Source organism: Vespula vulgaris, chromosome 1 (assembly GCF_905475345.1).
Source record: "Vespula vulgaris chromosome 1, iyVesVulg1.1, whole genome shotgun sequence".
Classification (NCBI taxonomy): domain Eukaryota; kingdom Metazoa; phylum Arthropoda; class Insecta; order Hymenoptera; family Vespidae; genus Vespula; species Vespula vulgaris.
Window position 1 is genome coordinate 12,680,931 of NC_066586.1, and position 14,878 is coordinate 12,695,808.

Genomic DNA, 14,878 nt, shown 5'->3' on the forward strand with positions numbered 1-14,878 from the left:
TCGGCGAACGAGGAATGTGGAAAATGCTCTCTGTCCTTTTTCTCTTTTCTGCTCTTTCATTCTCTTTCTGAGTACATCGAATGACTAGTTGTTTGAACGTTTATCTTCTATTTCTACCCCTTCTTGCAGCGATCTAACGAATGAGATTAAAAAAAGAAAAGAAAATAAAAAGAAATAGATTTTCATAAATCATATGACATCGTTGTCCTCGATAAAGATTTTTCAGGATTCGTTTGTAAAATATAAAGTTGAAATATAATCGATGATTCTTTCCTCTAACTCCAGTCTATGTATCACTATCTCTCTATCATTTTCTGTTTATTTGAATTTATATATTAGTATATGTATGTATATATGTAATAAATAATATTTTTCATAAATATTGTGATATAGCCCAATAAGATTTATCTACTTTTTCGAATTTATTGATGGAAAATATTGCACTTAAGTTGTTGATTTCTTTTCTAAAACTCTAAGCTGTGTCTCTCTCTCTCTCTCTCTCTCTCTCTCTCTCTCTCTCTCTCTCTCTCTCTCTCTCTCTCTCTCTCTCTCTCTCTCTCTCTCTCTCTCTCTCTCTCTCTCTCTCTCTCTCTCTCTCTCTCCTATATATCTGAATTTAATATAAAAAAGATAAATGTTTGCATGGAACATATAATATCATCTAACAAGATTTTGTATGATTCATCGATAAGAAAATATTGAAGTTGAATCGATGACGCTCTCGTAAAATTCCATATAATATATATATATATATATATATATATATATATATATATATATATATATATCTTACCATACACATACATATGCGCGCGCGTATATGAATGAGTATGTGTGTGTATCTTTCTCTATCTAAATTGACACGAAACCCATAACTATCTTTTTCTTTTCATGATTCACCTGAAATGTTAACATTAGACTCACCCTTATTTTTACTCTTGAGGTCGAGGTCTACCGGCAAAGGTTCAGGTGTCTGAGCCGTACTACTGGCCACAGCGGCTATTGGGGTAGACGGATGGCAGATAATGGCAGAGCTTTGAAGAGCATTCGAGGTCGAGGACGTGGTAGGTACAGTAGTGGTTGTAGGGGTACTTGCAATGGTGGCTGCTATTCCCACGGTGGTCAGACCATTGCTGTTGCAATTGCTGGATGTCGTTGCAATGACGGTCGTCGACGTCGCTGTCACCGTTGAAACGACGACAACCACGCTCGTCCCACTCGATCCCCCTGATGTTACTGAGACCTGCTGAAAGCCGCAACATTCCTTTGCCTCTTCCTTAACCTTGACTTTCTGAAGGACCGTCGTACTAGCCACTCCACCGTCCACTTTCATGCTAGCGGTACCGCTCGACCCTCTCGACCTGACAATAAATATTATCGGTTCGTATTAACGTCTAACGTGATCGTTGAATATTTCTTCGTATATTCGTCTTTATTTGAAAAATCATTGATAATATCTAATAGCCGTAAAAATAAAATTTCAATGTGGTTTACTTGTCTCCTAATTACATATAATGATTATTAATCCTTTAACGAATGACCCAACGTTATTAAAAAATTTTCAGGACGACGTATCGAGTAAATAATGACAAAATTACATGTATTACATACTAAATTATATTGTATGTTATATTATATTACGATAAAATTCTACGGAGGAAAAGCAAATACCTATGTAATATATTTATCGATCATTACTGATAGATCTTTCTCTCGTTCGTTCCTTTTTTAACAAACGAGAAAATTTCTCTCGCGAGAAGACTCATTTTCGTACGGAATCGAATCACAGCCGTCCTCGCCTACCCACTGAAAAACGACGGAAAAACTAAACGAAAGGGGGAATCCGAAGGTGTGTGTATCTATGTCATCGTAACCACGATTCGTATTTGATTGATTCCATTTCGCGAGTGGTGGTCACATATTTCGTCTACGTGCTCGACAACGGGTTACCCCGTCGTGCATACCGATGGCCGTTTTAATGGAATTGGACGGACGTTAGTTCGTAAAACTAACGGGGGAATTCGTCACGATTCGTCGGCCCGTTGTTGAATACCTAAATCGTCGATATTTAATAGGAGAAACACGTCTGGTGAAAAGTAAAATAAGAATGGTTTGAAATAATCGATGGAAAAAGAAGTCTTCCGATAAGGAAGAAAGAGATAAGAAGAAATAAGAAATTTGTTTTTTTCGGTCAATATGATGTAATATTTCTCCTTAGCTATGTCGAAAGAAGTAACATTAAAGGAAAGAAAATTAAATGGAAGGAAAGCAGGAAGTAATCTTTAAGATCCACATGGTGCACCACTCCGAACCGGTGGAATTTTATTTTATTGACGCGCAGCAGCCCTGCCAGCAGACTGCCTTCGGTGCCACATGGTCTCGTTATTAACGTGAAATGCAAACGAGCCCTTCGTTTCGTCCAAGAAACGGTCTCTCTGATGGCTCGCTATAATTTTTACTACAGAATTGCATCGCCAAATCGCCTCGAATTTTATACTGCAAGTTTGCTAACCATTCGATAAAGAAGATACTTCTTATCTTGGTCATTTCAAAGATTTCGAGTAATTCCAATCGTTATTGAAAAAAAAAAATTGCAAAATTATATATCACCTTGGAAAAATACTATTGATTTTATTATACTTATATACCAATTTTTATATATCTATTTAAAAGTATCGTCATAAATCCTAATCCTGTAATAATATTGGCTACCTGACTCTGGTCGAACGATCTCATAAATCAATTTCTGTAGAATACAGATAATAAAACATCACTCTTTTCCACACATGCACAAAGATATACACACGCACGCACATACACGTACACATATACACGCGCGCGCGCGCGTGCGTACATATCTGACATATTTTTTCCCCGAAAGAATTCACGTTACGTTAGAACAATACGTGCACGCAACTTTTATTGTAACAGATGGTTATTATTTTTGATCACCGTGGGTAGAGCCTATCGTCTTCTGTTGTTACAGATGTCCGCCATTCCTTCGTCATCGGGCGAACAAGTGTCGTACACTGTGTTTGCGATCTCCGTCGCCTATTTTACGTCCGTACAGCTGCGATAAAGCCAATCTGTTATGTACATTGTACATCTGCACGGGCGTCTAAGCTTAATGGACGAATTTAGCGGTTCGACGTGACGTAGCAACGGCTCGTTCCTCGATTCCTCCATTTCTACTGATTTACGAATTTCCTCCTACAGTAGATATAAATCTGATTTTCACATGAAAATCTTCTCTTGCAGTTATACAAACGATAATTATTTTTTCCAGTTGATTGACTTTTACGTAGAACGATTAGGTACATAAAGGGTCATTGTCGTAATACACGTAACGACGATTACTGTATTACGATTATCTGTATTAAATATACAGATCAAAATTTGTTTCTCGCTTCATCACGAAATTACTTGATAAGTAACTTTTAATCGTTAACTCATTCAAATTTACATGTAAGAAGGAAGCCTTGAAGAAACGTGACGATCGGGATATCGAAGTTCGCCATTGATCGACTCTCAGGAAAGAGGGTTGGAGAGGAAGCTTGATGAAAGCCGTAGAGCTTTGGCCTTTCCCTCGATCAGGGTTGGAGACGCACTCTGGCAATTCGTTAAGACGCTTAGTTAAGCAAACAAGAGCATACACACAGTTGGTGAAAAGTGATATATACACTCACGTATAAGTCTAGGTATTTTAGCGTAGATCTTATACACGTATCTCTGTGTGTATGTATGCTATAGATGTATAGGTACGTGCCACCGGTAGAAAATCCATGGCTCTCGCGCACGTAATCGCACACAGCTGCGACCCTTTCGCGCGAAGGCTTCTCTCTCTCTCTCTCTGTGTCTCTCTTTCTCTTTCTCTTTTTCTCTCTCTCTCTCTCTCTTTCGAATTTTCCCTTTTCTTTTTTATTATTACCATCCGTTTGTTTTTCTTCCTTCTATTCCGTCAAATTTGATTTTTTCCTGGACCCTTCGCCAAACAAAAACACGAAATAGAAACTGCTCCCTTATTTCTTCTTCAATCTTTTATCTCTTATATCTTCCATTAATGTTCTCATAAATTATTAATTATATTATGATACCTATTAGATTTTTTCTTTTCCTTTTCTTTCTTTTTGATTTTCCCAAAAATTTAATAATTCGCACATTAAAACGTAACGAATGAAAACATTTGCAAGTTTGTTTTTTTTCCCAAAATTTTCAAGTGTCCCACTAGGTTCGGTCAACTTGGAAATGAAGTTAAAAATACTCACTTTGTTTTTCACGTAACAGCTAAAGCTCCGACAGATACATCGCGTTCACGCAACTCGCGGCGAATGAGGCGCGTGTTCTCGGCTTTTCATCGTAAGGGAGAAAACCAGAAGCTTCCAAGAGTTAGAGAGAGAGAGAGAGAGAGAGAGAGAGAGAGAGAGAGAGAGAGAGAGAGAGAGAGAGAGAGCGGTATCGGCTCGCAACTTCGCGATGTGTATCTCTCTCACTCTCTCTTTCTCTATCTATCTACCTATCTCTATCTATCTATCCGTATATCTATCTCTCCTTCTCTCGACAAACGATCTGCGCTTCCTCGTCGACGAGAAGTTTACAACGAGGGCCAGATGGAAACGCGTAAATCCTTCGAAATCCGCGCTCGTTTTACCCCGTGGCAAGCTTCGAGTTAGCGAGTTTCAACTATCCTTCGAATTTTTTTTATAATTCATCCAGTAAAAAGAAAAAGAAAGAAAAGAAAAAAAGAAAGAAGAAAATTCCTTCGAGTATTACTTCTACGCTTTTCCATCATCTACTCTATTATAACTTTTAAAATACTCCTAGAACATATTTCAATTAAAAGAAAAAACAAACATCTCTTGCATTTGTTCGACTTACTTCTAACGATATTTAAAATTAATCGAGAAATATCGATTTGATGAGATACCTACGGCGATTCAAGTAAATTCCCACGAAAAGAGACAAAACAGGATGGTTGGAGGAGATGGAGATGGAGATGGAGATGGAGGGATAGGGGTAGGGGAAGGAATAATCGCAGTTCGATCGTGCGACTCCGCTTTTTGAAGGAAACGAGCTTCGGGGCATCGCGTCGTGCCGAGCTTATGTTTATACATATGTCCCGCACATGGTACGGCGCCTGAAGGAGGAGGAGGATGAGGAGGAAGAGGAGGTGGAAGAGTTGGTAGTGGTGGTGGTGGTGATGGTGATAGTGATGGTGGTGGTGCTAGTACTAGTGCTAGTGCTGCTGCTACTGCTGCTGCTGCTGCTGCTACTGCTACTGCTGCTGCTGCTGCTGTTGCTGCTGCTGCTGCTGGTGCCAACGAAGGTGGTGGTAGAGAGCAGGAGGTGGAACTGTAGGTGGAGGTGGAGGTTGGAGGAGTACTGAAATTTCCAATATTAGAACGGCCAAGCGAGAGGCAGGCCAGATGTCTACCGTACTGACTGCCGAGAGACCGACGTACGTTCAGCTTGGTTTCATTACAAAAATGTCACGCACAGCCACCGCGCGTCGCCCCGGCTCGCACCGCCGTTCGATGATGCGTTCTCTCCTCTTTCACCACCCCCAACTCACCTCCACCTTCACCAACAGCAACAGCAGCAGCAGTAGTAACAGTAGTAGTAGTATTAGTTGTAGTAGTGGTAGTAGTAGTAGTAGTAGTAGTAGTAATAGTAATAGTAATAGTAATAGTAATAGTAATAGTAATAGTAACAGTGGTGGTAGTAGTACTCACTAGTACCACCCCCGGAACCTCCTTCCGTCAACCACCACGATCGAGACTTTATAGACAGCGTTCCGATTACGATGTGTCTTCTCGTTTCTTTCCATCTTCTTCTTTTTTGCCTAGTTCATATACTTTATTCCATTTTCTTTTCTTTTTATCCTGTCATTCTGTTACCATGTTGACGTTCAAAGTCTACAGACATCGTTAAATCTTTTTTGTTGAATCTGATAGATTAATTAAAAATGATTTTATAATTGGAAGACGACTAAAATTGATTTGTATAGATTTTAATAATAATATTTTTTGCTAATAATTGATCGTATAAAATCCGTATAGCATAGATATATCAAATAATAGTAACTTCAACGTATAAAATATTGGTATAATATAAACATTATAAATGATAATACTATAAATGATCATATAGTATTATTATAATATAAATGATATGATGCATCTAATGACAATGTCATAGAATTGCGAAATTGTGAAAAATAATGCAATAATGTTTTTATCTTTTATACATTAATCTGCAAAAGATATAAAATATAATATTAGATTTATTATATAAACTAAATAAATTACTTCGTATAACTATATAGATGATCACGAGTAATCGTAAATGTGGCTGTAAATTTTGATTGAAATGTGAAATAATCGAAGGGTCAATCCCACGTTTGTAACATACATACGTTGAATATCGACATGAGATATAAAGAAAAATATATTGAAAAGCAAAGCGACTTTTGGCTCTAGGGGTTAAACGCAAAACTGCTGTTAACGTAACGTTGAAAGGTATGTACATATATACAATATATACGTAGGTAAAGATAGGTAGGTAGGTAGGTACGTAGGTAGGTAGGTAGGTAGGTAGGTAGGTAGGTAGGTAGGTAGGTAGGTAGGTAGGTAGGTAGGTAGATAGGTAGGTAGGTAGGTACGCGTACGTTAAAGCTCGCCTCGTTACAAAGATGTCATGCGCAGAAACGTCAGTTTCCCGGTTGGTACGCGGTTACATTTCGTTTTCTACGCGTGTTCTATGTCCACGGTGGGCTCGTCGGCGGTGGTGGCTTGGCGTTTGAGCGTTCATGCGTAGAAAAATCCTTCAGAAATGAAAAAGTAAAAAGAGAGAAGAGACATGCCTGCCAGGCGATGTCCTGTATACAACATTTTTTTAGAGCTCAACAAATCGAATCAATTCATTTTTTTGTCGCTAGTTTAATCAACTTTTTTTTTAACTTTTCAAAGACACCATTTATCTTTCCTTTTTCTTTGTTTTTCATACTGTTTTATCATAATTTTCGAAGAGAAGATTTTTACATGTTCAACGAGTGAAATTCACTGATATAAATGGTGGGGCTAGGATCGGAGAAAGGTAGATAGAAGGAGGGCTTGGGAGGAGGAGGAAGAGGAGGAGGAGGAGGAGGAGGAGGAGGAGGGGAAAGGGGATAGGGAGGGAATGAAATTGCTTTGCGCTTAATTGCATTTAGACCGGTCTTCCCTTCACCGACGTTTAAGCGCGCAGTACCTGACAAGTCCAGCTACGTACCTGTCATCGTCATGTCGTGGCACCACCGAGAACACGATTTCGTGGTTTTCCTGACGGTTTCACGCAAACCCATATTATTAAATGCACTATCATTTAACGCGTTCTCGTAGGAAGAGAGTGCGCATATGCGTATATTGGGAATATCAAATGAAACGATAGTCCTTTAAATCGATCGAGGATTGCTATTGGATCGTACGAAGATATCGAAACTTTAATCAATATGATTGACGATCGAACGGTGAATGTTATATATATAACGAATTTTTCATTAGTTAATATAAATAATGAATATTAGTTGACAAGTTATAGATCAGATATATGTAATTATGTCTATTGGTTTTCTTTAGAGATTATTATTCTTTTTTTTTTTTTTTAATTTTCCTATTGGAGAAAGTGCCATTTGTCTAATTAACACCTTTCTTCGAGGAATCAATCGATCGGCACTTAATATATCCGTGGAAATATCGAATGGCGAGCGCAGGTGCGTTCAGGCTGCAGCCGGTTCGTCAGTGTCAGTGAATATCGTAGGATCTAGCTGTGTCTAAGTGTAGGCTCGTTAAACGCTCAAACACGTTTGAGTATGCGTGTGACACTATTCCAATACGTCGACAAGGGTCTACCCTTTTCTATCTCCTCTTCCTATTCCTCCTCCTCTTCCTTTTCCACTTCCTCCACCTCTTACTTCTTGAGGAAGTTCCTCGTTCTTCTAACAGTTAAACTTCAGTAAGCAAAACTTTCTCAAGAATTTTTTATGTCGACGTCAGAAAATTTACAAATAACTTCTTCTTCTTCTACTACTACTTCTTCTTCTCCTCCTCCTTCTTCATTTATAATTTGTAATATAACAATAAAAATAAGCGTGGATTTGTATCTATAAAGTAAAAAAATTGAAAAACAATTGTCCTACTTGAGCCCTGGCATATACTTTGTGCACAAAGTCAGTAGGAGCCTGTTTTCGTTTGTTGAAAATTGGATTTAAACCGCTGGCGGTCCGCGTCGACGATCACGAGAGTGGAAAAGAAGAAAAGAGAGAGACAGAGAAAGAGAGAAAAAGTCGAAACATTCAAACGGTATTTACCAGGCTGATACCGGAAGGTACCAAACAAAGGAAGTGAAGCATAACTCTCTCTCTCTCTCTCTCTCTCTTTCTCTCTTTCTCTCTCTCTCTGTCGTGACTCTTGATTCTCTTTGAGCCACGGAAGCTGCCCACAACACCTGACTGACTCGACGGACGCATATACGGCAGGTTCAGCCGACAGCAGCACCGACTGTGGGGTGCAGAGGTTGCCGAGGGGTTGACTGGGTCGAGAGAGAGAGAGAGAGAAAGAGAGAGAAAAGGAAGGAAAGGAAAGAGGTAGAGAAGCGAAGAAGAGGACGGAGAGAGAGAAAGATTAATAATATAGGAAAGCCAAAGCCATGCCACCCTCCAACAAGCTTTCCTCTGCCTCTCTCTTCTGTTGCCAACAGTTAATCGATATAATACTTTGGTATAACACGCTAACGCCAACCCGCGTGTGTCTCGCTCACTTACGTGTACTCTTGCAGACGTATACACACCTACATATACATCCACATATATACGCATACACACGCGTATACATTCATATATTTGCGCACACGAGCGCGCGCGTACACGTGTGTGTATATATATATACATATATAAGTATGTGTGTGTGTGTGTATATATATATACACATGGACGTATTCATATATAAAAGACATTTTCTAAATACCTGCGATCAATTCAAGGATTAAAAGCTGTATTTCTCGTATCATTTTATAAACAAACCGAAAAATGTCTGTTACATTAAAATTATTTTCTTCTTTTTGGGAAATAACGTTATCGCGTTTAAAAAAAATGTTTGAATAATTTTTTAAAAAATCAAGACGAGAATGTATATATATATATATATATATATATATATATATATATTTTTTTTTTCTTTTCCTTCAAAATAAATTTTAAACGTTGATATGTTTATCACATGTGCGAAATAAGGTAGAACGTTCGTTAAAATGTAGAATTTTCACATTTCTCGAAATTTGGAGACTTTTAATCGAACTCCCGAGCTCATTACGAGAGCTCGTTAACGGCAGCTCGACTACTAGCCAAGCGCATGTGTACCTGACGCGTTTCTTGCGGTTCGTTATTAAGTTAGTCAATTTTAATAACGCTTAATCCGTGCACGAAGATAAAGTAAAATAAAAGTAACTAAATATTATTACGATTTAATTCATTTTATTACCAACCATGTACTAATTAAATTACTTCACTTATACTTTCAAGATATTATGAAATATATTTATCGATTCGCATTGTCTTTCATCAAAGAAAGAGAGAAAAAGAAAAATAGATGGTGAGAAAGAGAAAGAGAAAGAGAAAAAGAGAGACAAAGAAAGATTTTACAGGTGTACGAATCAAATTTTCTCTATAGTTAATCATAATAAGCAATATACATACGCTTCGAATAACGTAATAGCTTGCAAAAGAATGCATTTGACAGTTTTTCTCTTATCTTTCTTTTCTTTTTTTTTTTTTTTCCTTTTTCTCCTGAAGAAAATCATAACTTTTCAAGAATTCTTTTACTGCAGCTTGCGGGTAATTTTCTGATTCTCTCTGTCTCTCTTTCTCTTTTACTTTACCTTCAGTTCATTTTCTGTCTCTCTCTCCTCTTTCTCTTTATCTATATCTGTCTCTCTTCCACGACGTCAGGAGACACGTGCGTGTGCGCGCGCAAACGCCTACGGATATGATTTTTCGGCCTTTGCTTATCGTTCATCTTATCTTATTTACTCTTCCCTCTCTCTTTCTTTTCTTTCCTTCTTCTTTTTCTTCATTTCTCTCGCAAAAACTTTATCGTCTTTTACATCGATAGAAGAATATACATATATGTGCATATATATATATGTATATATATATACACACGTATAAAACAAGATTTTTCTTACCTGTGCTTTGATCGACGCGATTTCCGAGTCAGTTTTGAAGTTTCCAAAAAATCCAGCAATTCTTTCCAAGATCAAATAGAAAGCGAGAAAGGAAAACAAAAAAAAAGATGAAAAACAAAATAATAATCACTGACTCGAATAATTGTTAATCACTTGAATGTCATCGGACAGTCAAATTATCTCACCGATCTACTTCATAGTGCACTTTATTTATTTATTTATTTATTTACTTTGCTTTTTTAAAAATAACACTAACCCAAATTCAATTTTCGAGAATAGGAACAGCAAATGATCCAGTTCTCTCTCTCTCTCTTTTTTTTTTTAATCAAAAAAGATAATACCCGTGATGCTAAAATGATAAAATCGATGGAATATTATATATTCGTGAAAAATTAGAAAATAATCTTTTTTTTTTGAAGCATATATATATATATATATATATCTTTCTCTTTCTATTTCTGTTGCGAAGATTAAAATGACATTCGAATATGAAAACACGAATGAAAAGAACAGAACGTGATACGCGCACGGCTGTCGGTAGCCGACTGAATGTCTCCGCGAGTGAACCGAAAGGACGAAGTGGTGGCGGCAAAGGAAGAGGAGGGAAGGATGATGGTGAAGAGAGGGAGAGATGGAGGGAGACCGAAGAAGAAGAGGAGAAAGAGATGGTTTGCCAACCTTCAGCAGGGAACCTCCGGCTGGTCTCAACCTGCAATACACATTTCTTCTCCTCTTTTCTTCTCTGTCCTCCTCTTCCTTTTCATCTTTTTCTTTTTCTTCATTTTCTCTTATTCTTCTTCTTCTTCTTCTTCTTCATCTTCTTTACCTTCTTCTTCTTCTTCTTCTTCTTCTTCATCTTCTTTACCTTCTTCTTCTTCTTCTTCTTCTTCTTCATCTTCTTTACCTTCTTCTTCTTCTTCTTCTTCTTCTTCTTCTTCTTCTTCTTCTTCATCTTCTTCTTCTTCTTCTTTAACTCCCAGACACACTATGTCGCTTAAGGGGAACTCGTTGTACCGAAATAGTGATAGAAATTCTCACCGAATGGTCCGCACCACTTTGATTTACGTTCTTAGACTTCCTTTCATTTTGTTAGAGATTATGATTATGATTATGATTATGATTATGATTATGATTATTGTCGTTCTGAGACTTAGTTTTTAAAGTGGATTAATTGAGAAGTGATTTTCTCATATAAATTAAAATAAACTTGTAAAAGAATAAAATTAAGAATGAATTTGATTTGATTGAACAAGCTATCGTCATTATTGACGATTAATACGAAGTTTTGCTTTGTTGGATCATTATTATAATTATGATCGTTTTTAAAGAAGATTTAGTTTTTAAATAAGATTGATCGAATTATCATGAAAAATATTGAAACTAATGAATGTTTTTTTTTGTTTTTTTTGGGGGGGTAATATAATTAATTTTTCATTTTTTTGTTTTTTTTAACATACGTCGAAAAGCTTTCAAGTTGAACAATCAGAGATCGCGAGAGTTTTCGACTGGAAATTGGTAGATGCTGCTGCGCTCGAGGTTTCATGTAACGCTTGGGACAAGAACAGGTGGATTCTGTGTACTGTGAATGAAACACACGAAGTGTTTCTGAATTAGACGTCAGCTTGACTAGGTATGTAATTTTATAATGGTTTGTACATTTTTCTCTTTTTTATCTTTTTCTCATATAGTTATCAACGTACGTGTATGTGTATATATGCATGTCAATTCAAAAATACCCTATCGCACATATCTATGCAGACATATATATTCCAAAAATATCTAGGCACTTTGAAAAGATTTTTTAAAACTTCCTGCAAAGAAACAAGTCCAATGCTGAAGACTCAAATCCGTCGTGTTTCAACGGAACCAAAATATCTGATCTCAATAACATTGAGTTATAATTATAACAAGACTATAAAATTATACAAATCATCGAAATATTTGAATCAGAAAATATCATATTAAAAAAGGTCATTTTCACGAAAAAAACCATATCATATCCTTCATATTCATATCATCATGAAAAATCAAAAAAAAAAATCAAAAAATAAAAAATAACCACGTAATCTCATTGACCCTTACATTTCTTATTCGTCTAGGTAAGGTCATGGTGTGATATGAACTTCGAGAAATTTTCTTTTCTTCTTCTTTTTTTTTTTTTTTTACTTTTTCTTTTTTCAATAAGAAAATATCATTCGAGAAAAGAAAAGGTCAGGGTAACAAACTCGTGACTTCGTCCTTATTTTTTCTTTCTTCTCTCTTTCTTTCTCTTCAGTTATCGGAAATGATAAGGAAAGGATCCAAGGACGCGATCGACGACGTTCTCGGCACCCTTCGGATGACGCGCGAGAGATGGTCAAAATATAGGCGCGCACACGGCCTCCTATACGCGGATATTGTAAACGGGCCAGTGTGTTCCTGACGTGTCGATATATTCTCGCGAAGAAAAGCCCTGCTGTTGAAGCTGAGAAATAGCTTGCTTTCACCACCCTCCCAATCTCTCTTCTTCCCTCTCTCTCTCTCTCTATTTCTCTCTATCTATCTATCTCTCTATCTCTCTCTCATACTCCTTCTACCCTTCCAACTCACCCAATCCTCCATACTTACCTCTATCCCAACATCCAGGCTCACCTCGCGAGAGGGCACACATTCACCTTTGTCTATCTCTCTTTACTTCTCTCTTTCTCTATCTCTCTCTTGATCTTTGTCTCGCATTCCAACACTCCTTCCATTAGTTTTCTCCAAAGAAGAACCATCGTTATCCTTTGCAAATGTGACTGCCAGGGAGAATATGAGTTTGACATTCTGTGAACATTTGGATAGATATTATTTTTATATTGCGATTTAAAATATGATTATTACCGTTATCTTGAATCTCTGTTAGTTTCCTTTAACTTTTTATTATTTAATTCTTCTTTTTCCTTTTTGTTTTATCCGATAACAATTATATATTGGATTGCTCAATAAGTAGTTATGAAATTTTATATAAACAGAATACTAACGTTGCTTATTTAATGAACTATCCAATTTAATTACTAAGCGAACAATCCAATTTAATTTGAAACTTATAAGTTATAAACGTGGTATAAGTTATATTAGTATATAACTATGCCATACTAAATATAAATATAGTATAATACATTAAATTATTCAATCACAATTATCTTAAATAATTCAATATCTTGTACTATATAATATATTATACTAAACCTAGTATATTTATACTATACTAAATATAACTAATTATTAAATAAATAAACTTAACATAATAAGATTTTAAATTACATGGTGTTATACAGTTAAAATTGTTATAGATGGAGAACTTATAATTTTATTAAGTCGTGAAATATTGGTGGTATCTACGAGAGTATTGTTGGTACCGTAAGGGCACGTTCCTCGAGATCGTCGCGCGTTCCTCCGTCGAGCTCTCTTCTAGGTATTCAGTTGGTCGTGCTCGCGCGCGCGCACGCCCAGCCCTGTCCCATTGTTGTACGTATTATTAGCACTTCGTCACGCTCCTGTCATAGCCATACGCACACTCGTAGATACCAAGCGAGATTCCAAATTCTCGTTTCTCGATTCTCGATTTTCTCGTTTACGAGCCCACCGATCTTCTTTTCTTTCTTTCTCCTTCTTTCTTTTTTCATATATACGTATATACCTGCGTGTGTATCTTCTTTTCCAAATCTTGAATCGTAATCTCACACGTCTGTTAAAATTATTCATCAAAATCTCATTTATGCTAATACTATAAATTTGTAGAAAATTCAAAGGAAACGATGAGCAGTTTATCGAATCGTTTCGTGTCTGACATAAACCGCGACATTGGATTAGCGCTGGCGCTAATAACGAAGCGCGAATTAGTCCAGAAACTAATCTAAGTTTTGGTTAGGAGCTCTATTTTGTCGGCAATGTCAGAGAGAGAGAGAGAGAGAGAAAGGGAATTCAGTTCATTTACACGGCACAATCGTGACTTCTCCTTGTGAAACCTATAGACAATCTTCTCGGCCCCCGTCTTCCGAAATTATATGCTTTGGAGACTTTCGATTAAATACAATTTGTCTGTACACTTTTATTATCGATTTACGATTCACCTGCTTGTAATTCTCAACGTCGATGGTAAATCTCGAACTTTTTAATTCGTTCGAGTTATATCAACACGCTCGATTATATCGAAATTCTTAAATTTAATTAGAAGTTGATATAACTTATCTACGTATTTTTTTATGTAAAGTATTAATAACACAAGAATTTCAAATTGTGCGGACTACAGTACTTTTGTTTCAGAAAACTATTTAATTTAATTTAACGAGTCAAAAAAGTAGAAAAAATATTTTGTACGTAAAATATTTTATTTCTTTTATTTTATTTTATTTGTTATCGCGTTTCTTGTTACGAAAGACTTGACCTAATTTTTTAGCGACTCAAAAAAGACAGAAAACCGTTCGGCACGTAAAATGTTCTTCATACAAGAACTTTCAATTTCGCGATCTTATTTATATTCATTAAAGGTTTTCTTGTTACAAGAAACTTAACCCAATTTAGTGAGTTAAGAGAATGAGAAAATATTTTGTACATAAAATGATAGAAGAATTTCAAATTTCCCAGGTTACGTCTTATTTATATTCATTGCGTTTCTTATTACACAAAAATTAGCCTGATA

General features: G+C 36.4%; 1 protein-coding gene across 7 annotated transcripts in view; it reads right to left on the bottom strand.

Moving 5' to 3' along the window:
* LOC127064440 (protein CBFA2T1) overlaps nucleotides 1-14,878 on the bottom strand; it is a 35,298-nt gene that overhangs the window by 18,043 nt on the left and 2,377 nt on the right. Inside the window, exons 1-3 of one of the 7 annotated variants that reach the window (XM_050995510.1) lie at nucleotides 11,120-12,812; nucleotides 10,216-11,083; nucleotides 925-1,361 (exon numbers count right to left, since the gene is read on the bottom strand). In XM_050995510.1, coding sequence (XP_050851467.1) covers nucleotides 925-1,333 — 409 coding nt within the window. In that variant the 5' untranslated portion in view covers nucleotides 1,334-1,361; nucleotides 10,216-11,083; nucleotides 11,120-12,812. The other 6 variants (XM_050995517.1, XM_050995500.1, XM_050995545.1 and 3 more) reach the window with 6 other exon arrangements.